This window comes from Lepidochelys olivacea (assembly GCF_965140295.1).
Source record: "Lepidochelys olivacea isolate rLepOli2 genome assembly, chromosome: 1".
Taxonomy (NCBI): domain Eukaryota; kingdom Metazoa; phylum Chordata; order Testudines; family Cheloniidae; genus Lepidochelys; species Lepidochelys olivacea.
The window spans coordinates 349087134-349114824 of NC_140411.1; the positions used below are offsets into that span (position 1 = coordinate 349087134).

The 27691-nt window shown below is 44.4% G+C and overlaps 1 protein-coding gene across 2 annotated transcripts in view; it reads right to left on the minus strand.

Moving 5' to 3' along the window:
- Positions 1-27475, minus strand: part of KLHDC10 (kelch domain containing 10) — a gene marked incomplete at its 5' end in the record, with an annotated part of 30406 nt that extends 2931 nt beyond the window's left edge. Inside the window, 9 exons of one of the 2 annotated variants that reach the window (XM_084620136.1) lie at positions 1623-1762; positions 3419-3466; positions 4146-4212; positions 6372-6456; positions 7146-7294; positions 10224-10378; positions 10953-11174; positions 13946-14035; positions 27316-27475. In XM_084620136.1, the coding sequence (XP_084476262.1) occupies positions 1623-1762; positions 3419-3466; positions 4146-4212; positions 6372-6456; positions 7146-7294; positions 10224-10378; positions 10953-11174; positions 13946-14035; positions 27316-27475 (1116 nt within the window). The remainder of the gene's footprint in view (positions 1-1622; positions 1763-3418; positions 3467-4145; positions 4213-6371; positions 6457-7145; positions 7295-10223; positions 10379-10952; positions 11175-13945; positions 14036-27315) is intronic. The other variant, XM_084620137.1, reaches the window with a different exon arrangement.
- Between the last annotated feature and the right edge of the window lie 216 nt (positions 27476-27691).

A 27691-nucleotide genomic window follows, 5' to 3' on the forward strand; every position in this document is an offset into this window, starting at 1 on the left:
GCCACTAGCCGTCACCTTCAGCCCCCAACTAAAACCCCTCCAACGCATTATTAAGGATCTACAACCTATCCTAAAGGATGACCCAGCACTCTCACAAATCTTGGGAGACAGGCCAGTCCTTGCCTACAGACAGCCCCGCAACCTGAAGCAAATACTCACCAACAACCACATACCACACAGCAGAACCACTAACCCAGGAACTTATCCTTGCAACAAAGCCCGTTGCCAACTGTGTCCACATATCTATTCAGGGGACATCATCACAGGGCCTAATAACATCAGCCACACTATCAGAGGCTCGTTCACCTGCACATCCACCAATGTGATATATGCCTTCATGTGCCAGCAATGCCCCTCTGCCATGTACATTGGTCAAACTGGACAGTCTCTACGTAAAAGAATAAATGGACACAAATCAGATGTCAAGAATTATAACATTCATAAACCAGTCGGAGAACACTTCAATCTCTCTGGTCACGCAATCACAGACATGAAGGTCGCTATCTTAAAACAAAAAAACTTCAAATCCAGACTCCAGCGAGAAACTGCTGAATTGGAATTCATTTGCAAATTGGATACTATTAATTTAGGCTTAAATAGAGACTGGGAGTGGCTAAGTCATTATGCAAGGTAGCCTGTTGCCTCTTGTTTTTTCCTACCCCCCCCCCCCCCCAGATGTTCTGGTTTAACTTGGATTTAAACTTGGAGAGTGGTCAGTTTGGATGAGCTATTACCAGCAGGAGAGTGAGTTTGTGTGTGTATGGGGGTGGGGGGGGATGTGAGAAAACCTGGATTTGTGCAGGAAATAGCCCAAGTTGATTATCATGCACATTGTGTAAAGAGTTGTCACTTTGGATGGGCTATCACCAGCAGGAGAGTGAATTTGTGTGGGGGGGTGGAGGGTGAGAAAACCTGGATTTGTGCTGGAAATGGCCCACCTGATGATCTCTTTAGATAAGCTATTACCAGCAGGACAGTGGGGTGGGAGGGGGTATTGTTTCATATTCTCTGTGTATATATAAAGTCTGCTGCAGTTTCCACGGTATGCATCCAATGAAGTGAGCTGTAGCTCACGAAAGCTCATGCTCAAATAAATTGGTTAGTCTCTAAGGTGCCACAAGTACTCCTTTTCTTATTGTAAAGCTAGACTCCTGTCAAGGCTAGAGCCTGGCTGCGGACTGACTTGACTGCAGTCTAGAAGTACCTACGTGGGAAATGCATATTGGATAGCGGGCACTTCAATCGAGCGGAGAAAGGCCTAACATGAGCCAATGGCTGAAAGATGAAGCTAGACCAATTCAGAGTGGAAATAAAGGTGTACATTTTTAACAGTGAGGATAACTAACCACTGGAACAATTTACCAGGCATCGTGGTGGATTCTCTATCACTGGCTATTTTTAAATCAAGACGGGATATTTTTCTAAAAGCTCTGCTCTAGGAGTTTTATTGGGAACGTTCTCTGGCCTGCGTTATACAGGAAGTCAGACTAGATGATCACAATGGTCCGTTGTGGCCTTGGTATCTATATTCCAGACCCACACACGTGTCTGAACAGGTAAGTGAATGAATTAAGCTGTATCTAACAAGGCACATAGGGGAAAGACAGACTACAGCCACTTACTGGTGTGACAGCAGCACAGTGAAAATAAACTGGTTCAGGCATGACAGCTGGGAGTTTCACCCACTGGAAAGTTTGAAGATTTAGCTTCCAGATGTCTCCCAATATCACTTCTCCGTTATATCCCCCACAGACAAACACATCTATAGAAAAGGGACAACAACCACACAATGCTTAGAGACCAATCTCGCATGATGATCAGCCACGGCCAATTCATTTAAGAGTTACAGCACACACACTAACTGAAACCAGCAACTGGTCCTCTAGAACAGCTCCAGAAAGAATGTCCACTTTACAATCAATGTGAGCTCTGAAGACCTTCTCAGAACTATCACGGTAGGGACCAGAGCTAACAGATTGTGTGGACACCTCCCCTGCCATTCACTTATGCACATATCACCTCCCAGCCCATTTGCGCCCACAACAGCCAGATGGCAATTACAGCAGTTGCTTACGCGGTGAGGTACAAGATAGAATCGCCCCTGCCTGAGAAGCGAGTGCAGCGCCCATGCTCAAGGGTTGCTGCTTTAAAAAAAAAAGTCTTAAAATCAACCTGAGACTAGGTTAATTGTGGTGTGGTTTGATTAGGCTCCCATTTCTTTTAACATGTAAGCCTCAGTTGAAAGACTTGGACGTCGAGAGTCACTATTTTGACTTTAATTTCTTCAGAAGTTGCACGTGAGCAATTACTTAACCAGCTTGCATGGCTGCTGCTGCTGAACTAGAAGGGCAGAAGCGTCACATGGACTGCTGGGGCTACAGAGAGGATCTCAGCTTTGTCAGAGGCAATTCACAAGGCGGTTCATGGCTGTAGGCCAACGCTCATCATGGAGCGAGTATGAATCTCATATGCTTGCCCTCCCCCCTCTCCAAGGCTACATTGCAAACTCTGCAATGGAGCAAAGTAAGATTTCTAGTGAGATCACCTGGAGGGGGTGGAGAGAAGAGAGCAGAAACCTCCACCACCACAGGCCAAGAAAGCTCAATGCATTTTCTTTGCAAGCTTATATAATGGCCTCTCATTTGTTACTGCATGAGCGGTTCCAGGCTCAACTCTGATACTGTCTTTTAATCTAATCTGCACACAGCTTTATAGGCCATCACGAAAAGGCCCCTGTGCCTGATAAACCCTCTAAGAACTCCATTTCAAAGTTCTGACTCTGCCTCTTTTCTTGGGGCAGCGAGGTTAATGACAGATCGGAGGAAGGGCTCTCATTGGTAAGTGTGGATCATGTTATCAGCTATGTTGTAAAGTGCTGTATGTTGAGGCTGTAATACACTCAAAGACAAATCACCACCTAAAATGGTAGTTTATATGCTGCATATAATTACAGCTCTGGACTCTTCAGAATCATATTTGTAATAAATAAAGTATGTTATATTCCAGAAATTAAAGTGACTGGGAGTAGTAAGAGACACTCCTTAAGCTCCATCCAGCTGGCTCCACTGAGCACAAGGAGTAACTAAATTCTCTTGTGAACATCTATGTGTATTATCGCCTCCTGCTGGTGGCACTTCACTGACACTGAAAGTTAAGGTTTTTGATAAACTGTAGAGTCTCTGGTGCTGGTCCCACGAGGTGCTGTGTCCTCAGTCCCACAGAAGATGGCAAGTATTTTGCTGGATTGAACCCTTTATTACACCCCCCCCGAATGTTGCTTTTCTTTGGGTCTCCTGTAGGATCTGAGACAGCATTTCCCATATTACAGAGACCAGGCCATCCCATTTCTTACCACTGCTGGGACAAGTTCTCTTTAAGTGTACATGAGGCATTGAAACAGATCAATTGCTATTCTTACCATTTTTTATTTGTACACAACTGTGGCATCTTCTGGCTGCCGGGAAACCTGCAAAAAGAGCATGGTCATGAATATCAAACTGAGAAATCTAAATGCCACTGAACAGCTCAGTGCTGGGTCATACAGCTATAAGCCAGTTCCTTTATTTGGGGGAGAAAAAAAAAATCTGATTTTTTAAGATCTTCACCACATGGCTGCCACGTTCATGATCTCCAAATTCTCCACTTTTCAGGTTTCAGCAATAGGCCACAAGGGCCAACGTGGTTAATGTGACTCTAATCCACTTTCCGGGGCAGGGGAGAACATCTCACAGCCCCCCACCTTGAGCTCTGATCTCTGGATCGCTATAAGAGGACAGGAGTCAGAGCTCTGTAAGCTAGGATGATCCCTATTGCTAAAGGGGCAGGAGACTCTGGAAGTGGGGGGGGTGACTTTTCTGGGAGGAGCGGGAAAATGACAAGCCAGTCTGGCTCTGTCTCCGGGGAGGGGTTGACCATTACAACTCTACCAGTTTGCGACAAGGTTAAAACTGCTAAAAAGACTTCAGACCACTTTGTTCCAACTGCTGGAGTAACAAAGTGAGTGGAGTTAGGTACAGCAGACCCGTTTGTACACAGCCGCGTTACAAAAGGCTTTGAATTTCTGAGTGCCATCTGCTACTAGGAGGCAATCTTCCCTGCCATCCATTTTACATAAAAGAGTAAGAGGTCTGCAATCCCAGACTTACCTATTTTCTCATGAGGTCTCGTTGCAATTTCTTCCCATGTGTTTGTTTCAAGGTTGTATGCATGGATCTTAAGGAGGACAAAGGTGACACATTAGCTCATATGGTGCTGTCAGGATAAAATTAATAGGGAGAGGCAGCTACTGGCACAAGACCCAATCCTGGTCTGGTGCTGAGCATCCTTCAGTCCCACTGAACACGGACAGAAACAACTGAGGATATGCAACACATTAAAGCATCAGGAAACTATCTTCAGCTGCCATACGCAGTGCCAAGAGAAAAGGAGTACTTGTGGCACTTTAGAGACTAACCAATTTATTTGAGCATAAGCTTTCGTGAGCTACAGCTCACTTCATCGGATGCATAAAAGTGGAAAATGCAGTGAGGATGTTTTTATACACATAGACCATGAAAAAATGTGTGTTTATCGCTTCAAAAGGTTTTCTCCCCCCACCCCACTCTCCTGCTGGTAATCGCTTATGTAAAGTGATCACTCTCCTTACAATGTGTATGGTAATCAAGGTGGGCCATTTCCAGGTCAGAAATGCTGGAAATGGCCCACCTTGATTACCATACACATTGTAAGGAGAGTGATCACTTTACATAAGCGATTACCAGCAGGAGAGTGGGGTTGGGGGAGAAAACCTTTTGTAGCGATAAACACCCATTTTTTCATGGTTTGTGTGTATAAAAACATCTTCTGTATTTTCCACAGTAGGCATCCGATGAAGTGAGCTGTAGCTCACGAAAGCTTATGCTCAAATAAATTGGTTAGTCTCTAAGGTGCCACAAGTACTCCTTTTCTTTTTGCGAATACAGACTAACACGGCTGTTACTCTGAAAGCAGTGCCAAGAATGGTTTACCTTTGCCAGCCACTCTAAATCATTTTCACCCTGGTTTTGACACAAAAAGATATCACAAAACAGTGCCCACAATAAAACCCAGGCAGAAAAGTATCTGTCAAACTTGTGTTTTGTGACTGTCTGTAATAGTTAAATCTAGTCTGGAGGGGGGCAGGGGAGGAAATCCCACAGTTGAAGGCAAGAAGCGCAGAGTTTAACATCATTTCCCCCTCTCCCCCCCTCCCAGCAGTAGTTAGTTGCATCAAGATATACTTATCTAGGAAGAAAGATACGAAGCACAAAGAACAGGGAGATGAGGACAAATCATTTGAACTGTGACAAAGAAAAAGTTTTTGAAAATGTAGCATCATTTAGAGTCCTCTCCCTATCCATCAAGTGTCTTGGCATCTAAACCTATTTGCTCCACAAAACGAGGAAGTGAAGACAAAGTATTTACCATTAGAAACGGAGCACAAGTCGGGGGTGGTGGAGTATAGGAGAGAGTCAGACACACACCTGAATCCCAGTATCATTCCGTTCCTTTTAATGAATCAATGCCTCCTTATTTTGGCACAGATGGTATGTCTGGAAAGATGCTCGAGCAGAACATCATTTCCCTTTAACCACATTAAGTTGATCCTTCTCAACAGAACTACAAGTTACTTTGGGAAATTGCTGTGGTTGTTGAGAATCTACCAAATGACTTCTTAATTTGGGATTCAACACAACAAATTGGTAGTACACTCATTCCTTCACAAGTCAACATTTTAATCACGCCGCCATTTATATTCCCGAGGGAATTCGCCACCAAAAAAAGAAAAATTCTGCAAATTTTATTGGTCAATAAATAAATGGGGAGGCTCCAACATGGCAGTGGGGAGCACAGGCGACCGGCTGCACAGAGGTGGGAGATCACCCTGCAGTCCCTCCGCCCCCCAGGATATGGACTTGGCAGTGAGGGTGCACCTGACCCTGACACAGCGCAAGTGCCGGGCCTGTTCTTGGGGCTTCCCCCGCAGTGATTTACGTCTCTGCTGGCTGCCTGAAACAATGCGCTTATGCTGCTGGGGAGGGGCGCATGACTGCTCTGGTGGCCTCCCTTTGCTTCCTCATCAAAAAGTCATATATCCGGAGGGAAGCAAAGAAATCTGCACGGGACATGAATTCTGCGCATGCATAGCTGCACCGAATTTCCCTAGGAGTACACTTATAACAGGCTCTTCTCCCTTCTTCTGGTTATCCCAGTTCTTATCACCTTCCCTAGTGTCAAACTAGGATGACATGCTGGGGATGAAGAGAGAGAGTGCTGATTGTGCCCTGCTCTGTCTCAAACCCTCCACTGCCAAATGCCTAGGTCTTTCCATTTATTTATTTTGATCTCTTTACCTTATCCAAGGAATAAGCGGTCCAGGAAGTTCCACCTCCCAAGATATAAATCCTCTGCCCATCATGTGCAATTTCATGTCTGTACCTGAGGGTGCAAAGCCAGGTCCATTTAGCATCACAAGAAGTTGATAACTCCCTTGCAGTCCGGCACTAAAAGCTATTCTAAACACGACTAGCTTGAGTGGCTCAGGCTGATACAGCCTACCTGCTGTCCTAAAGCAGTCTGCAGTGGCAGGAGTTTTACTTGGGTGCTTTGGGATCTTTCACAAGCAACCCAGACAGCAAACCCAAGTCCTGAGAGAAGTACGGTATCGTTGCAACTGTCCTGCATAAACCTAGCTCCATCTTCTTCTGATCTCGGACATCACATTACAGGATCAGCTGAGAGATGGGTCACATACAGCTTCCTTCCCTCCCCCACACTTCACCCACCAGCCAGCCCAGAGCACTGCAACTGTTCTTGTGTTGCACAGTCTAGTTTTAGGGTCAAGACTGAGGCGTTTGCCACTTCCTTCCTGGGATCCATATACCAGAAGTGCAAGTCTTCAGACACACACCACTATTGCTAATAAACGTGCCCATTAGCTCTTTCCGTTTCTCCCACTTCAGACAAGTTACAGTGTGTTCCCTAGTCAAAGCCCTCTTGAGATAATGCATCTGCCATTAGAGCAGAGAGTAGTTTTTCGTATCAAGTCTACCATAAATTTCCTTTCAAAATACGCATCTTGGAACAAACGAAAGCTCGCAGGGCATATAAAACCGTCAGCGTCTCACCTCTCCTCTGGCATGTCACAGTGCATGTTGTTTGGTTTCAGTTGTATCCATTCCCTAGTGTTAAGGTCTAATTTATGTAGATCTGTGCTATAAATGTAACCAGTTGTTCCTCCAAAAACATATAGGGATCCATTAATGATAGCCATAGCCTGGAAGATAAGGAAAGAAAGAAGGCAGGCCTATTAGAAGTGACGTGTTAGTTCAGTGAGTGAAGGAAGGGGAGATTTCCCGTTCTTCATGACCCATGTATACGCTAGAAAACTGGCCCTTTATCACTTAAAAAACCACATTTCCAGAAGTAATGCAGCAGAGGAGGGGAAGAGGCAGCCAGGAGCTGCTCAACAGGGCCTAATGGAGTCAGTGTAGAGGTGGCCAGGTAGCTACTTCCCAGAAAATGGGGACAGGAGAAAAGCAGGTGGGGGTGGCTTCCACACAGGGAAATGAGTGCACCTTCATGGAGAAAGAGCCATATCAAAGCCCATAAACCAGCATGTCGTTTGCTCAGTACTGGTCAATCAATGACGACATTTGCATGAACAGACCCAACAAAGGGAAGGCGAGAAGTTGGTTTAGAACAAGGCTTTTCATTTTAGCGTAACGCTGAGGCCCTCCAGACTGGTCCCTCAGCAGCAGTTAATCACCAACATACTGAGTCCTACCCAGAGGGGCTTCTTACATTTTAAATAGGCAACCCCCTACTGCACTGGTTCTATCTTGAAGCGCACTGTAGGGTGAGGTTATCGTATGCAGGCTTTATAGCAGGAGGGAGTTTGAAGGGGACTTGAAAGGAGAGGGGCACCTGGAGCATGGGGCTAAAGGAGTTCTGAGCCTATGGAGCCGCCTGGGAGAAGGCAAAGATGAGCGATGGGGAGCATGAGACAGGATTCCTGGCAGAGTGGTAAGAAAGGAGAGTAGCCAAGTAACATGGAGCAGTGCCCTGAAGGGGAAGAAGAGTGTCACAGATCCACAAGATTGGCGCTACGGCCCCAGCTTTGGAACAGTCTCTAGGCAGAACCCCTTCAGTGTGCTAGACCTCTAGGGGTCCCACGCTTGCTCCAGAGCTTCACCGCCTCCTCAGCCTGGACAGCAGGGCCATCAGCAGCCCTGCTGCACCGTGGGAGCTCCGTTTAGCGAGTCCAACTGAGGCAGACCCCTAAGGGAGACCTGCACAGTCGTAGGGAGCAAAGAACCTCCTCCATCGGCATCTGCAGTGACACCAAGCTGGCACCGTAACACCGACGAGTTTACTAGTCGATGGGAACACGGGGAGCACAGAGAAAAGCGAGTACAGCACAGTCCATCTGACCTCTTTGTCCCAGCTCAGGTGCGTGTCCCCAGAAGCCCTCAGCACCCAACCCTTAACCACCCCCTAGCGCCCTCCCAGTCCTTTGATCTCCACCGGGGCAAACACTGCCTGGCTTCCTGCAGAGAGGTGGGCCATCTAAGGTCGTTGATTGCTAGGTATCGAAGTCCTGACGATTGATTTGCCAGTCTTCTCAGATACTCCACTGATATGGGACCTAAGCTCTAGACAGCTAGAAGCCATTCCAACCTGTGTCTCTGAGCCTCTGCAGAGAGCAAACCACCCTTTCCACCCCCAGGCAACCCTGCAGCGCATTGGGGAAACTGAGGCACACACCAGCTTCAGAAAAAATATTACAGAACATTCCCAGTGTCACATCGAGAAGCTTAAATTTGATAGGAGAGGCAAAATGAAGTAAGTGGAAGGATTTAAAGAGGGAAAGTGACAGTCTGAATAGCAAGCAAGGCATTGAGAACTGCTGAATTCTGAATGCACTAAAAAAAAAAAAGACGGATCAGTGCACTAGGGGCTGTTTGAATGTTCAAGTCCAACCACAGTTAACCTTGTGAGTCCATACAGGGCTGACCAACGACCAGAATGGTTAGCTTTTTATCACATACATATAGTTAGCATGTATCAGTGACAAGGATGAAAACCCTGGGCATTGAAAACAACACATGCAAGATAGCAGATGAGGCAGCCTTTACAATTCAAGAGAGTATTTTAAATGTCCATCCATTTACAGCGTTGGGCAAAGGTGTGGTCAGAAGGAGGTGGCAGAAATGATCCCAGGCCATAGCAGAGATGTGGACGCTTCTCTGGCACACAGGCAGTATCTTGCAGCTCAGTGAGTGCCGAACTGGGGATGGTGAATATGCTTTATACATCCCGCACTTGGGGACAGTACCTAGATGCAAGTGGAGATGATATCTGCTATGTGTGCGCATATGGGGATCGGTTGTGCTCATCCATACCAGGCTATTTAATCCAAGATTTATCACGAGTGGTACCAAAAGAGTGGTTTACAAATAAGAATATTAGATGCATGAGAGAGAGACTTTTCTATCTGACATTGTGGTTTGTGAGCATAAAATCTTCTGAAGTTCCCACACCACAGAAACAGACAAAAAACAGCCACAGAAGCTCCCTTCCATTGGTCGACTTTGATGCACTAACACTGCATTGGCCAATCCACTTCCATTCAAAACTTCCTTTAAAACTTCCAAGCGTCAATTCCTATTGCTCTACCACCGACAAGCCTCTGACCTTATACTTTTGATCTTTGACAAAGTCCAAGGGCTGGTCAGCGCTGGGAACTTACACTGGCCTAGCTTTGTCTCCCGGGGGGGTGGGGGGGGTGGATTTTTTACACCTGAGAGACGTAACTATGCCATCCTAACCCCTGGTGTAGACAGCAGGGTCGACAAAAGAATTCTTCTGTCCACCTCACACCGTCTCCTCTTGGGGAGGAGAATTACTATTGCAACGGGAGAACCCCTCCTGTCGCTGTAGAGAGCGTCTACCCTGAAGCGCTGCAACTGTGCTGCTGTAGGGCTTTAAGTGTAGACACACCCTTCGAAGGACAACAGGCCTGGCCACAAGCAGAGGGGAGGGGGAAGGCACTAGACAAAGAACCACTGAACGTCCAATGAACAGGCAGCTTCGCACATGCGTATCTTCTAAGCGAAGTGGGGCAGAGTTGCACCCCATCCACTTGGGGCATTAGAAAGCTATTTAATAAGGGTTGCCTTTGCACCCTAGGTTTCACTTGGTACCTGTCCATATATTCGATTGGGTTTCTTCCCTCGGCAGCTGAGTAGGGCCCATCGCTTGTACTTCACGTTGCAGACGTGGACGTCGTTCCCGTTGCTCTCCCCAAATGGGATCCCGGTGCCGCCAAATACCAACAGGTTGTTCCCATGCAACACAACTAGAAAAAAGGAGCACAGGTTTGGGTCAAACGCCGCTCTGGGAGAATGGAAAGGGACTGCGCTATTATTGTCTCTGTTGAGAGGACGAAGAGCTAACGTTTCTTGGAGTTCTGCACAGGAGAAAGGTAAGGAGGCCCAAGCTAAGTGCCTGCTTGCTATGGTGACGGGGCCTACATTTTCAAGGGCAGCTAGTGATTTGGGAGGTCAATTTTTGGATGCCTTAAGAGAGGGCTGATTTTCAGCAAGCGCTGGGCACTTGTCCTCTGAAAGTCAGGCCCTGTCAAGTTGTCTCAAGTGGGCACTCAGAATCACTACTCGTTTTAGATTTATGGCAGGTATTTTAAAAACGCTCATTAGGAAGCAGGTGGGTGAGGTGAAAGAGGACAACAGTAACAGTGACCTGCCCACAGACACACAGCATGTCCATGGGAGAGTCAAAACAGAGCACAGCTCTCTCACTTCTCTCTTGTGCTCTAGTTACACCACACTGTCTTTACACAGTTGGATCTGCACAGCACTAGGGCATTCCACTAGAATAGATTTCACATGCAGCAACTGGATTCTTGTACTCACGTGACATAGATGCTAGTTCTCTAGGCATATAGCCTTCGGTGCCCATTTGATGCCATGCGCCTGTTGCAAAATTATATCGCCAAAGTTCCCTGAAGAGAGGGTAGTCTTCATTCTCTGGCCCGCCAGACTCATCGTAGTCCGGGTTATACCCTCCGAACACGTACAGGTTGGCGTTATCTGCTACACAACGATGGCCGCTCCTTGCTGGTGGGGCTCGGTGGCCTGGAGCAGGAAGAAGTTATTTTTACTAAGCATATACAGAAGGGAGAAAGCAAGGTTTGGGGAGCCAAGGAAGGAAGGAGCTAGGTTTGCATATTTTGGGGGATCAAAGGCGGACGCTGCAGTGGATGAAATTTCAGCTTCCAACTGTAACAGCTAGAGTTAAATGGCAATTATTATTTTTTGCGTGCGTGCACGTGCTAAGGAGTTGATATTTCCATTATGAGAAGATCCACCTCTCTGAAAAGGTCTTCTCTCAACACCTTGTCTTCAAGGGCCTGCATGTTACATCTCATCCTAGACTACTCTACTCGTCCAATCGGACCTTGCCTATTCAGATGCTCTGTTATACACAGGACATCCTCCATGATCTTTCAAACCCTTCCTCAGAGCTCCCTTTCTTGGATTTCATTCCAGACACTGTCCCAAAGGTTTATAGTAAAATGTTGGGAGGGAACAGTGAACACATCATGATTTAGCCTCACTTCTTCCTTAACTCCTACACTACGCTTTATCGTTCGCTCCTGTGGGGCTGTGTTTCAGGCAGGGACTTGTCGCTTGTGTGTGTCTTTCGCACCTTGCACATCTATGGGACGGAGTTAAACAGTTAACTAAATTAAGCTTCAGAACAGCACAGTAACAATCCCCTGGAAGACCAACACAAAGGCCTTAATAATACTGCCTGGAGCACAGTCGGGAACCCAAGAGAGAACACAGGCTACAGGAAAGGGTAGGCAATGGACACGTACCTCCCCAAATGGAAGACCTTCGCATGCCTGCTCCTTCCCTAGAGCAGAAGGTAAAAAGGGCAGGGCGCGGGCAAATCCAAGGCGACACCACATACTGAAGATCATGCTGGTGCCAAATAAAATTTGGATCTCCATGCTCTGCGTAGGCCTCATTCCTACTACTAGGCAGCAACAACTTTGCCACCATGCAACAGAGCTGTCATTAACGCAGGTTCAGATTCACTCTCCTGTACGCCCCCCTTTGCCCTTGTGCCCCACTCCACACTCACACGGAAGGGAACCCCAGCACAGGCCAACACATGAATCCCCCTCAGATTAGTGGCTAAAATGTTGGGGTGAGGAAGGAGAGTGCTAAACAAAATAAGCTCGGTAGCAGAGGCAATTTTACATCTTCCTGACAGATTAAAGACCACAGGCTAAGACTTGGGACAGCCACTTTCTTCCTGGAGAGTGATACTAGAAATCTTCACTGCCCATGGACAAGCGATCCAAAAACAATGCTCAGCTTGTTTTAGTTCAATACACACAGTGAATCAGGCCTAGCCTTGCAGCTATGACCACACAGCGTGCTTCCTCCTCATGACCTGGAGCCACAGATGACGTGGCTAAAATAGCCGGTTGTGTTTCTCTAACTCCACCATTTTGCTGAAATGCCCACTGGTAACCATCACTGTCTGCGGCTTTCAAAACATCCCCAGAGCCGCCTGTTGCAAGGAAAGCTAACTGCAGGAAGTCTCTCCCTAGGAGCCCCTCTTCCAACAACATTCTGGATAAGCAAAGGTAGAAAGAGTTCAGAGTAAAGGGCTGTTACCCAAGGAAAGGCCTTTTAACTGCATTTCTAACTCAGTGGGCCAATTTATTCCAGCAGTCAGATGCTCTGGAGCTGAACATACAAGAGCTACACCCATATAAGAGCGAAGTCCCAGCTTGCTGACACTAGGATAGGCAGTGAAGATAGTATCACCTATAACTCAGATTGCCTGACACTTTCCTTTATAAATAACCAAAACCAGGGTCTGATAATTTTAGCCCTTCGAGTTGAAATTTCCCATGCCAGGTGTTTGCCTCTGGCTTTTCTATATATAAATTTCAGCTAGAACAGTTCAGCTGTTTCCAAGAAAGAGAGCAGGGGAAAAATACAGTGTTTGGGCCTTTAAAAAAAAAAATTCTTCCAGCCATCACTGAGAAGCTGGAGCCCCACCATGCTTTTGGCACAGGGAGATGACATTTGGCAGGAAGGTCACCCTGGGTCAAGGATGTGCCTTTTTCCGTGCCTGTGAGAATTTGCCCAAATCTGACCAAGTTAAACTGAAAAAAACTCCAGTTCACATATGCTCAGAGAGTCAGAGTTTAGCAGCTACATTCGCCAAACATTCTTTATTGAGGATGCTCCATCTCTGGGCTTCCTAGCAGCTCCTAGGAGATTTGGCAATTTTGGCCTTAATCTCTCAGTTTCCCACATGCAAAATGGGAATGCCACCACGTAATCTCACAAGAGTGTCATGAAGATAACTTCATCAGTGTTTATGAAACACAAATCCTAAGGGGAGACTGCCACAGAGATGCCCAAGAGGAAATGATTAATTTTGTATTCAGTGCAGGTTTTGGATAGTGTACAGTAAATGAGAGCAGGGGCCTGATACTGAATGTGGAGAGTAAAGAGAAACATTGAACAACTGCCCATTTGCTGAATGAAGCCGAGGTCCTAAGGCACATGTAGCAGGTCTCATGACGACTGGATCTAGTGCATTTCAATTATCAGTTTTCTACACAGGATAGAGGTCACATACAAAGTGATTTGGCAAGAGTACAAAAGTGCTCGTTTCGAAGATGCAATTCACAAAACTCCCCATTTTAGAAAGTCAGATCAGCAAGCAACATACTGATATGAACCAAGCACACCTTTAAACACCCGTGCTTATACACACCCAAACCACAAGCACTCCTTAAGCAGCATTTGGAAAGCGCAGAATTTAGAAGAGGTTCCCATCACCCACACAGTGATCGGTGATCAGCGCCACCCACCTGCTCTGAAAGACCTCTTACGGACCTTTAGGATGGGACGAGATCGAGGGAAGCGTCTAATTAGGACCAATCGTATTTTCTTCTTAGAGCCTGTTACCACAATTACCAGCAATGAGTCAGATACACACACTCAGCAATAACAGCAGCAAGTTAAGAATCATGAAAAATATAAAGCATCATCACTAACATGATGTAAACTACCGGTCCAGAAAGGTTAACAGCTTTTACCACCCAGAAGAAGCAGATGTGCTTAAACTGGTTCCAGGTCTGCCAGATGAAGGTACCACTATTGTGCAGCGTACACTTGTTCGGACAGGTTTCAGAGTAGCAACCGTTAGTCTGTATCCGCAAAAAGAAAAGGAGGACTTGCGGCACCTTAGAGACTAACCCATTTATTTGAGCCTGAGCTTTCGTGAGCATCCGATGAAGTGAGGTGTAGTTCACGAAAGCTTAGGCTCAAATAAATGGGTTAGTCTCTAAGGTGCCACAAGTCCTCCTGTTCTTTTTACTTGTTCTGATCAAATTCAGTAATCTGTAGTGGAGTGCTGCCACCTTGTGGCTAAAACTCATCAGCTGTTTTATGTTGTTTCTAGGATTCAAACTGCTTTTCATAGCACTCATCACTCACAAAGCCAATGAGCAGCAAGTAGGAGATAAAACCCAATGAACTGGTGACAAATCTTGTCATTAGCTCCATCTGTGGCACACGTGTGCATTACACTGATGAGAGGGATCCCGAGGATACTATTCTGAATCAAAAAGAAAAGGCATACTTGCGGCACGAAAGCTCATGCTCAAATAAATGGGTTAGTCTCTAAGGTGCCACAAGTCCTCCTTTTCTTTTTGTGAATACAGACTAACACGGCTGCTACTCTGTATTCTGAATCATGTTTTTCAGTTATCTGCATTAATCAATCTCTTCACCACAGGGAGAAATCACCAGATATGGACTAGATTAGTGGAAAGTAGTATAATCCTGACACATTCAATATCTACAGTTATTGGAACATATCTCAAGTTCACCAGCCCCAGGTGTCTTTCCAATGTGTTCATGAATTTGGCAGCATTACGGAAATTAACAAGATGTGACAGTCTGTTAAAAGTTCCATTTGTATCCCTACAGCAAATCATTGGAATGGTTTGATGCAGTTATGTATTTTTAACACACCCTATGTTACAGGGCCAACAGGATTAATGTGTGACACTAATCCAAGCCAACTGGTTAAATTTGGATTAGTCAACAAATAGGTTTAGCGATGTGATCTCAGCACTGGGGTGAGAATTACTCAAAGAAAAAGTGGGTTTGATCCACGCTTATTATCAGATGATACCAGTCAAGCCAAATAAACATCAAGCCAAATTCATTCAAATTCTGTTGATACAGACATAGCTCCCATTTTAACCATCTGTCAAATCTCTTCCAGGTATTGAGACCCAAGCTTGAGTATAACAGAACAAATGTGACCAACTTCCCTTTTCAATTCCCCCTCACACTTAACATTTTACTCTGCATTGCTGACAAGGTTTCATGCTTCTGGAACTGCAAAGGAAGCATTTACAGTAACTGAAATGCTTTGCAGAGCTGAGTAACATACACTAACATGTGTGTTGAACAAAGTAAGAGGTTTTTGCATGCGACAGTGGTAAGCTGAAAATTGCATACAGGCTACATTTTGGCCATTATTACCATGAAAGACAATTGCCTACCAGGACTGGTCTCCTATACAATACTGCTATCCTTGTTCAATAAAATTTTATTAGCCAATGAAGAAACTATACCAAATGTTAGTGCACAAACAAGAGTCACTTGATACATGTATTAAATCAGTAACCAAAAGGCTATTGGCCTCAAATCTACATTACTTTATTGAATTAAGATTATCTGATACTTTAAAGGTGATCTGCAAAGGAAAAACTGAAACATCGATCCTTTTTGGTTTGCTTATAATGAAGACAGTCTAACAGGAGTTTTTTGATTCATTTGTTTAAAGTCAGAAGCATCTTCTCTTCCTTGTTCATTTTTTTGCTGGAGGTTTCTTTAGAGAACAAAGAACTGGAAGGTCCAGGGCATGGAATCTTTTCAACAAAAAAACCTTGTCTTTCAACTGCTTGTCAGGCATTGAATTAAATTGGTTTTAGAGCTTGAATAAATATCACTTCCCCTTTACTTCCTTGGTATTTTTGATAACATAATTCTACCATCTCTCCATTTGTCCATAGAGTCTTCCAGGGAAAAGAAGACGATAAACCACCTGTATTTGTATGTAAAAGACAAGCAGAAAAGAAAATTTTTTAAAAATCTCAAACTTTTGAATATCAAAGCAAACACAAAAAAAAGCAAACATTTTTTCCAGTTCACCTTTAAAGTTAGTAAAATAAAACTCACTAACCCATAATAAAGCTCCAGATTAACTACAGATCAATCAGGAAGTTGTCAAAGGAGTGCTTAGATACAAATAGATTGGAGTCCAAATTCCATCCTTGGTTAGGCATACGCAGAACCCAATGGAGTTAATGGGTATTCTGCATAAATAAGCAACAGCAGGATTGGATCCACATATCTGTATGAGTCATTCCAAGATCTCTCTCATAAAGAGATTAAAAACAGAGAGAGGTTTATTTGCCAAGATAAACAGAAAAAGACATCAGAAGCCAACATTACCATCCAAATAGGTTCTTGCCAGTTTAGAACCAACAGTTCAATTTCAGACTATACAGCTACTCCTTAAACTTTTCATTTGCATCTTTAAAACACCCTGACACCTATCCCTCATACACACTGCTCATCTGGGTACCAATGCATTCCCATTCTTATTACCCCTCACCCATACCCTCTCCATTGTGGACAGCATCTACCTGGTTGCTTTGTCTTTTGAAGGAGTTAGAAAGCTCTTTAGGGCAGAGCGCTGCCTTTTACTATGTTGACGGAGTCCACTGCCATGGGGACCTCAATTCAGACTGGTTCCTCCGCGTACTCTAGTAATATAACTATCACCCCACCAGCTGACAATAACTGAATCTTAGACTAGCGCCACTTCACCACTATCTCCTTTACTCCTTTTAGCAAATCTTGTTAGAGCAGTAGTCTGGAAGCTAAAGTACAGGATTGCCACTCTATGCAAACAGGTAATGCTTGGGGAACCCAGAGCCCCTCTTTACTTTGCTTAGAAGTATGCTTCAAGTATATGTGAAGCCAAAGGCTTTGGAGAGAAGAATGTTCCCTGCCTGGGCTCCTTAGGCAACCAATCCTTCATAATGTACTAGCCCTTTCTACTCTTAGATGTCTGGGAAAAGATGGCATGATATTACAATACAATGGGGTATAAAAGACAGGGCACAGCCATGCTATGCAGAACAAACTGACTCATACCCTCTGATAAACACCATTTCTGCTAAGCCTTAGATCAATTTGCACCCAAGTACGAGAGAGACGAAAACTCCAGTACTAGACATCGGATATAAAGTTTCCAATTTTTACCCTGTCACCTGCATTATGCAAGTATAATATGAAGCATATTCATTGCATGGTTCATTGCAATGAATATCAGAAAAGGAAGTGATTGAAATTTATGCACCAAAGGGGGAAAAAAAATGATTTACACAAAATAGCTTCAAAGTACAAAGTTCTGAACAGCAGAGCGGACTGTCAGTTCTGCTTTCCCAGTTTCAAGGCTCCAAAGCTAATTTGGTTGACATAAAACCAAGCAAGGCATCAGGAACTTTCAGAGGAGGAGAAGAATTCAGGCAAACAGCGTGACATTGAAATACTGCCACATAGCCATACCTCAAAAGGGTTCTAAGTTAGGACTAATCAAGTCACTTTTCCATGACGTGACTGCATTCTAAAGTCAACTGGATTTTTTCCCACCCATATTTCAACCACTCTGTATAATTTTTTTCATATATAATTGAACTGCAAGGCACAACGAAAAGCAACTCAACCACTGAATACAGGCAGCAAAAATGTACAGTAAGAGGGACCTCAGGCAGAGCAGCAAGACGACAAGTTTAGTGGACAAAGCAATTTGCTTTCCATTTTATTATCTTTTTTTAATCTCAGGAAAAGAAACGTTGGCATCCTGCCACTGGCCAGACATATACAATAGAGTAGTAACTGCCCCATAAGCTAACAATCTCTCCCCTAGTTAGGATTTATGAAGAGGTACTATATGGTGTTTGCGCAGTATCCCTTAACTCTTCCATTAGGATTTTCATTTTCAAAAGGGAGGCCACTTTAATCTTGTTTTTGAGACCAAGTGCCGGAAATCCAGTCAGTGTCCCTTTAACAGGACTGAGTTGTTAAAGCAGAGCTTAACTGAAAAACAATAATTAATCGACTAAGATTAAACTTTTCCTAGTGAGTGAAAGGGGCCTAAACCATCAATTTCTGCAGAATTTAAGTTTTGTTGTTCTTAAACTGAATTACTAAGCCTAGTGCCCTGGTAGTTATCGTCACAGAGGGAACTGATGCAGTGCTGTCTTCCTAAATCTGTGGAGACAACACTCCAGCTTGCTACTGTGCTTTAGCTGTCCCAAGAAGCAGACAAGAACCTGGTCAGTTTCACGGTTGCTATTGGGAACCCTGTGGACAGAAGTGAAACTGATCAGAATCACATCTGTTTCATCCCCTTGTTGGGAAGAGCTGAGGTGCAAGTGGCTGGAGCTATTTACAGGGGAAGAGGATACACCCCCTTCTCCCCAAAGAGGCATGATGTTGCCAACCCCACATCTAGGATGTGAGGCTTGGGATGTGGGGGAAGGAATAAAGCTCTTTCTGGCAAGCTCTGTCCAGTCCAGAAACGTGACTTCTCCATCCCCAGCCAGCTACTAGCTGCAGACAGATACAGAAGATGGAGACCCTGAGCAGGGTCCAGGGAACAGCACCTTGATAGGAGCCTCAACACACACTGTCTTCCCAGCAGCCAGAGGGAGGAGCTTCTCAGCAAGATATTACCCAAGCTTCACAGATGGACGCCCTACTTACATCTTACTGCCCTGCAGCTATCAGGTGTCTGTAAACAGAGAATGAAAAATACTCCTGATCAAGAGTCCAGGGGATAAGAAATTAGTCAACAAGCAAACTCGAATGCAGTGTGGTGGAGTTTAATCCCAGGATAGGAATGAAAAATAGCCCTAAGAGCCACACAAAGGCAGCCATATTATTGCTCTAAATCATCAGGTTTTACTGGAAGCTGACGTAGAACTTCCACAGGTGTCCAATTTTAAAGGAAAGCTGCACTCTCTCTGCTCAGCCGAACAGGATCGGTGTTCACACGGTAAGAACTCCTTGTCACGGCAAATAAAACACATTTCAAGGCTTTTCAATACAGTTCTTTCTGAGCCTAGAGCTGCAGGCAGGCAGGCGAGGCTAAATCAGTTTTTAACTCACTTTAACAACGGTTAACAACGTTTAAGCAATCGGAACTCACTGTTGAAGCAGGATGGAGACTGGGTTAGTGTCTCTTTCATAGGGCCCTCAGAATGCCAGTCACAGGTGATAATCTTTTCAGCAAGATGGCTGCCTGCAGCTCTAGGCTTAGAAATGCTAACTGCATTTTAAGCACACCTGGTTAAAAAAATGCCACGCCACCGTAAAGAGTGCTGCTTGTGGGAGCACTCTTACCAGAGGGGTGATCAAAGTGAGGGAAGTTTTCCTCTGACCATGGAAGCAAAAGCAGAGGGTTTAGATTATTTTTGTTCTGTTTTATTTTCACAGGCTTAAACAAAGACGTTTCCCCTGCAAATAAATCACATCAGTTTAGTTTCCAACCCCTCCCATGGGCATTTTAGAATTTTACCTCACTCACCTTCTCTAGTTGGAGACTCAGTTACTGGCCTAGAAAGGATTGTGTTACAGAAGCAACTCCTGAAATTGGAATTCTAGTTCTCAAGTTTCAACATCCCCTCCCCACAATCCACTGAGTTTAATCCAGATCTGTGTGTACAGGACACAAAATGCTTATGGTTTGCTTTGATCTATTGCATAGACAGTAGGTTTCAGACAATTCACTTGACAGTTTGTTCATTACGCCTTTGAAAGAAACTACAGTATGTAAAAAGGAAAGAATAGGAGCAAGATAAGAGTCAGTAGCAGCCTGTAAGGTCTACTTGTTACAGTTAGGGTGACCAGACAACCCAATATTAGGGGCTTTGTCTTATATAGGTATCAATTCCACCCCCGCCTGGAAAAAAAGTGTCGCAATTTTTCATACTTGCTATCTGGTCACCCTAGTTGCAGTCCCAGAAAGATAGAGGGAGATTTTCAAAGTCAGAAGCACTTAGGCTTCTAGCTGCCATTTGCGCATTTGAAGAACGTCTTCTTCCCCGTTAAGTTGCATCAAGTTTGGCCACAAGAATTCTCATTCTCTACACATGCAAGACACTCCCTCTTAGGGCATGTCTTCACTGCTGTTAACTCAAGCTATCTACACTCCACTTACTCCTCTCGAGTTTATCTAGCTTGAGTCAGAGCAACCACACTGGTTGCTACAGCACTCAAATTGCTGCATCTCCACCAGTGTTGCACTCATTTGTTTGCGACACTAAGACTTCTGGGGACACATCCCAGGGCTGTGTGTGTTGCAATAATCAAAACTGCTCAATTAATTCTCTCTCAGCAAATCATGAGATAACCGCTCTGTCTTTTCTGAGCACATGGGGCAAAGTGTGTGAAGGAACTGGGAGGATGAGCAGCACTTGGGTAGCACTAGCCTACATCTACACTACAGAGTGGTTATGTTATCAGCTGACAAGTTGTGCTCACTAATGGTTTTAGCCTATCCTCCCTCTTGGGCCAGCCAAATTAAGTTAAAAGCACCACCAGGCCTGAGTTAAGGGCTTGTGTGTGTAGACAAGACTCTAGTTTGAGGCAACACTAAAGTTAACTTTGCAGCAAAGACAAGCCCTAAAAGAGCATCCAACGCAAGCTGTCACGGTCTTTAATTCTCAAGGATGAGCTATGGCCTCATTATATCTGAACAAGGTAAGCATTTGAAAGGCATGTTGCACACATGCAGCATGCTTATTTTCAATTAACTTTTCAAGGCTTGAGCAGGCAGAAGTGGGTGCTCTATATATCACAACTCTTCGAAAGGTAGCACAAAACAGTGCCTTGGTGCAGTATGTGACTTGCAAATGCTTATGGATTCGTTATAGGTAGATAACAAAACTTCTTCAGACACGTTAAAAGACAATCCAGGATTATGACCATGGCAGCTTAACTAAATTCACGAAAGGCACCTGAACCGTTTATTACTGGTGAAATACACCATTTTCCAGATGAGTTGTTTAAACCACTGTAATCTGTCCCACCAAGCATTGTAAACGGCTTGTTGAAATTGAGCAATACTTAGGCAAGAAAAACAATACTGCAACACTTCATGCAATCTTATCCCAGTGATTGCTATCTACAGTCCCAACACACAAACAGCTGGAGGTTGATTTCTACCGTACGTGTTGCCTGCTTGTGATGAAGACACTAGCATAAAATGGACCCAAGGTGCCATCATTCTTGTTCCAACTAACATAAAATGAAAGTGCTGCATTATAATGTTCAGTTAGACCAGGTCTAGCTGACTCCTCCACTATTAGGAGACGGTGGACTGTTTGATAACTTGCCCCAAAAGTGAAAGTTTGGTATAGCCAAAGATTCATAGATTCATAGATATTTAGGCCAGAAGGGACCATTATGATCATCTAGTCTGACCTCCTGCACAATGCAGGCCACAGAATTTCACCCACCACTCCTAAAAAAGACCTCACACCTATATCTGTGCTATTGAAGTCCTCAAATTGTAGTTTGAAGACCTCAAGGAGCAGAGAATCCTCCAGCAAGTGACCCGTGCCCCATGCTACAGAGGAAGGCGAAAAACCTCCAGGGCCTTCCAATCTGCCCTGGAGGAAAATTCCTTCCCGACCCCAAATATGGCGATCAGCTAAACCCTGAGCATATGGGCAAGATTCATCAGCCAGATACTACAGAAAATTCTTTCCCGGGTAACTTGGATCTTACCCCATCTAAAAACCCATCACAGGCCATTGGGCCTATTTACCATGAATATTTAATTACCAAAACCATGTTATCCCATCATACCATCTCCTCCATAAACTTATCGAGTTTAATCTTAAAGCAAGATAGATCTTTTGCCCCCACTACTTCCCTCGGAAGGCTATTCCAAAACTTCACTCCTTTGATGGTTAGAAACCTTCGTCTAATTTCTAATCTAAATTTCCTAGTGGCCAGTTTATATCCATTTGTTCTTGTGTCCACATTGGTACTGAGTTTAAATAATTCATCTCCCTCTCTGGTATTTATCCCTCTGATATATTTATAGAAGAGCAATCCTATCACCCCTCAGCCTTCTCTTGGTTAGGCTAAACAAGCCAAGCTTCCTGAGTCTCCTTTCATAAGACAAGTTTTCCATTCCTCGGATCATCCTAGTAGCCCTTCTCTGTACCTGTTCCAGTTTGAGTTCATCCTTCTTAACCATGGGAGACCAGAACTGCACACAGTATTCCAGGTGAGGTCTCACCAGTGCCTTATATAACGGTACTAAAACCTCCTTATCCCTACTGGAAATACCTCTCCTGATGCATCCCAAGACGACATTAGCTTTTTTCACAGCCATATCACATTGGCAGCTCATAGTCATCCTATGATGACTGAAGACTGAACTATCGGGAAATGGAGAGTTTCTTAGAGCAACTCCATGATTAAATAGAAGCATGGAAGGGCAGCCACCCAAAAGCTGTAAGAGAGGCAATCCAGATTCAGGCTCACAGTATTGTATAAACTAGTAAAATTTGTGATCAGTTTTAGTTGCTTTAAACAAAGCTACAAATGTTTCCTCACTTTGATGGAATACAAGAGTCTCATGCATTTGAGCTGAAATGGACCAACATCCAGGATTTATTCCAGTCGAAGCATTTAGAGTGGTCAGTGAAATAAAAAGTAAGTTTCACACTTTTCCAGCCTAGAATGGGAAGGCTGCCAAAACTGAGAGCACGAGAATTCAAAAAGAGGCTGCTGGACTCCAATTAAAGACAGCATGCACTGATAAAGAGCATTAAACCCTCACTTTCAGCCCTAGTAAGGGTCACATGATGCAAATGTTTTCAGTATTCACATTCCACTTCATTCCCATTTCCCTAAAGTTGTATCCAGCAAACAACTGGATACAGATGAGGAATATTGACATTTAACTGGAGAGTTAAGCTCTATCTGAAACACCTGAAGACTTTCTTGTGAGGGACCAGTGTCCAAATATATTTTAAGACAATTCGCATATGGATCCCCATGGTTTCCAAGGACAACCATGAATCCTTTATACTTTACAAGCAAGTATCAGATTCATCTGGGCTGGAATGAGCCTCTAAGAGATCATTTAGATCAACCCCCCTCCAGCATAGCTGGATTTAATTATTCCTAGAGCATGACAGACAGTTGTCTGGATCTTGCCTCATATAGCTCCAAGGATGGCAATTCCAACATCTCCCTTCACAACTTGCATCACTGCTCAACCTACTCTTCCAGGTGTAGTATCCTCTAGAAGATTAATTGTAAAGTAAAAATTGTTTGTGCTTTTTATTGCTTCTTTACATTGCATAAACATGCCCTCAATACTCTTTTCCCCACCCACATTTTCAAAATTTGGAATGTCAAGTTCCAACTTTCTTCTTTGTTGCTGGAGGACATCAGCAAGGTCTGTGGAGCATGACCCCTACAGAAGACAAAACCAAAGTTTTAGCCCTCGCAAAACCACCAATTAAAGGGCAAATTGATACCGACTTTTAGGTCCCACCCTCACCTTTTAAGGCAGTTTCAGCTTTTCAACAGTGGCCAGACAAACCAAGTTTGAAGCTGTTTTAGTTAAAACCCATTCAAGAGAATGCAAACACGTTCAAAAGTCCCATGCAGACAAGGCCTAAGACTCAACTTCCTCTCCTTCCTGCTTCAATACCTCAACCTTTTTAGAAATTGTAACTGTCTCTTCTGTTTATGTTATTTCTAAGATGTCTATCCCCACTGAATCTGATCAGGCTACAGAAGCAGCACTTCAAGACTTGGTGAACATGCTTATTTCTCCATTCTGTTCCTCAAACTTATCTTCCAAACCTTCCATCACAGCTGGACACCTTGGCAATTTTTAAGTTGTGCAGTTGATCACGGAGTACCTTCCAGGATTAGTGAGATAGTTACAGGACTATAGTGGACACAATATCCCAGCATTAAGAGTAAAGGAAACCTCTGAAAACAATGTTGACTGACTGATCAGCTTGGCCATAAGCCTCACACACAAGAATCTCATAGGATATTTAGATTAGAATTATCATTATGTATGAATTGTGTTTTTTCAGAATACCAGTGCATGAAAGAGAAAAACTTTTCACCCAAAGCTTGTGTTTGTGTTACTTAAAAAATGCAACATTGCACAGAATATTTTAAGTTGCTTTCCACAAATTTTATATAATCCCATTCCACTGGCAAAATCCCAAATATGGGAAACAAAAAAGAAACAAGAAACTTTAGATCATACAGGATACTGCTTGCATCCCGTCATAAAGCAGGTCAGGCAGTATTTGTAATGCTTAGTTACAAAAAGAATGACCAAGTAAATACAGTAATAAACAGGAGTAAGTTAGGGTCTAAAAAGAGGGACAGGGAAGAATTTGTATTGTGAATGTTAAACCGGACCTGCAAACAAGGTGGTCTCTATTTTCCTCCTTCCTTATGACATATACAGAAAGTCTGAAGGGCTTGACATTCTTTCTTTTTTTAAGACACATTAGATATTCAGATTTTGTCTGCCACAGAAGACTATGTTGACTACTGAATTAGTGACGTGTCATCACAAGAAAGTGAAAGCCAAGTAAGACTGAGGAAGGGAAGACATTTTCATCAGACCATTTAAAACTCTTTGTTAATATCTCAATCTTCCATGCCTAGCAAATACCTGAATCTTTAACACAGACAATTTTTCTCCACATGCCAAACATTCAATTAAGATACAAGAACTCATATTCCCAACCCGCAGCCAAGAAATCCTCCAAGAAAACAAACACACACACATACATACACACACCCCAAACCCCCCCCCCACCACCTTCTAAGACCTCAGGCCTTCTTTATATGTAAGAGAAGCAAAAAGGATTAATTTTTCAAGTCAGCTTTAACTGTTAAGCTACGAGTACAGCTTTTGGCAGTTGCTGTATGGACAAATATCTGCTCTCTTAATACAGGTCTATCAGCATGACTTTTGCATCAGATTCTAGATACAGTATGACTCTTTTTATAATCCTTTTACAATGGATTTTAAAGAATTTTTACTTTATTACTTCAAAGAGTTTTTCCCTTGTTGAACAAGTTACTTTTATAAGTACAATTTTAATCTTCCTCCCCCAAGTCTTTTCCTGAAAGGATCTCAAAAGAGAAAAGTATTCCCATTTTATAGATGCAGACACTGGCATAAAGGTTAAGACTTTCCATAGGTCACAATGAATCAGCAGCTGAGCCAGGAATAGAAAATATCCCAGAGCACTTTCACTTTTGTAATGTTAGTTCTACTTTCTGCAATTTAGCTCCTTCCCCCAGCAAAACAAAAACAAAAGAAAAAAAAACACACAACTGTATGAAATAATACAGAATACAGGGCTTACTGAAGGTGAAGAAAGATTTGCAAAGCCTTAGCAAATGTGCCACCTTCCACAGTGTGCTAAGAGCCTTTGGCATAAATTCATGTCAATGACCTCTACTCAAAAAAGGATCCCACCTTACTTTATGGAAATCTAGGGCAGTTAAATCAGGGCAGATGATGTCATGGTAGAGAGAAGATGCAAATTGGCTGGATGTACAAACACCTCAAAGCAAATAGTTACATACCAGCCAACATTTGAGATCTGTGAATGGAAACATTTGGTAGGTATCAGACTGAGTAGGTTATCACAACTTTCCCCCAAACCATATCCACAATCACTGGATGTTTCTGCAAGAGCGATCAGCCAAGATAAGTTTGACATTTTTTACCAATCACGTTCAGAGCAAATACTACATTGAGATAAACAGGGATAGTTCACGCTTCTCCATAATGATTGCTTGTCTTTCTACAGATTCAGGAAGACAGCCCTCCAACAGTTCACATTCAGTTTTTTCCCCCAAAACTATAAAAGCTTAAATTCAGCAGAAATCAACAGGACCATCAGAAGAGTGCATTGCCAAGACAGCTCAACCTGATCTCTGACATTTGCAAAGAACAGATAGTACTGTAGAAAATAATAAGTCTTGTTTTTAAAAGACAAGGAATGCCTTTACAAACAGATTAACTCTTTTGAAGCCACCTATGCCCAGATCCACAAAGGTATTTAGGCTCCTGACATCCACTGAAAACAATGGAAGTTAGTGACTTCACATTATTAGGCAAAATTGGTTTCAACTGAAAGAAACAGGGATACTATCTCTTCTTTTTCCTAAAGGGAACCAAACGTATATGATTGTCTTATAAGACAAATTTAGTAGAGCTGATTTTAAAGTTTAATAAAATATTTATGAAAAGTGCTGGCCTTTTAAACAGTAGTATGTATGAAGGTAATTTGTAGCTGCTTTACTCATTCTTTGGTAGATGCAACATTCTTTACACCTAAATTTGCAGCTCACACTGGTACTGTCAGTGTTACTACTGTATGTTGCTGGCATCAGAAAGAGATCATTTGAATTGGTGTCAGTTACATTAATGACAAATACAATGAAAGAATGATCTTGTAGCCAAAGACAGAGCAGTCTTAAAGTCAGAGCATATAGATTCTGCTTCCAGCTGCGCAGATTCAGTGTCTGGTTTTCTAACCAGGCACTTTCCCTTGGTCCATCGCTGTAGTAGCAAAGCACCTTTGAGATCAAACACAGTCTGTTCACAGCTCATGCAATTAAAGGGCTTGACTCAGTCCTTAGGGTTTGTTTTTAGGATTCTGTGAGAGACCCTGGGCAAGTGACTGGACCTCTCAGTACTTCCCTGGACCCGGCTGTGAAACCAGGACCCCAGCAGCACCCTAGGGATTGGATGGGAGGCCTGTGTCCGCTGAAAGATGGAGGGACCCATGAGTGCAGCACGGACAGCCCCACCCCATTTCAAGCCGATCGCGCCCCAGCGTGTCCCCGTTTTCGGGGCAGCACAGACAGCCCCCACCCCCCCAGGTGGGGCAGTGCCATGGCGGTGGGGCGCCCCCCCCGCATTATCAGGGACCCCCAGATGGGGTCACCCCCCCCCGCTTGGAGGCTGCTCGGGGGCGGAGCTGCCCCACGGGCGCGGGGGGCGGAGCTGCCTCACGGAGGGGGGACGGAGCTGCCCCAGGCGCTGTGGGGGAGGCCGGAGCGGACTCACCTGCCAGGTGGGGCCTGGCCGGCAGCTGGACGAAGCGGTTGAGGAGCCCCCCGGCCGGCGCCGCCCCGGGCCCGTCCCCGCTGCACCCTCCGCCCGAGCCGCTGCCTCCAGCGCCCCCCCGCCGCCGATTCCCGTCCCAGCCGCCCTCCGCCGCCGACATGGCCCGACCGACTCCGCTCCCCGCACCGCTCGGGCTCCGCCCCCCGCCCGCTCCCTCCCTCCTCCGCTGGGGGGAGGATGGAAGGGCTTCGCGCGCTTGCGCCCACGGGAAGGCCAATCAGCAGCGGCTTTCAATAGCCGGAGCCAATAGGAGACCGGCGTCTTGGCAGGTGGACGGGAAAGAGAGGAACGTCACCAAAGAGAGGGGTAGAGACAG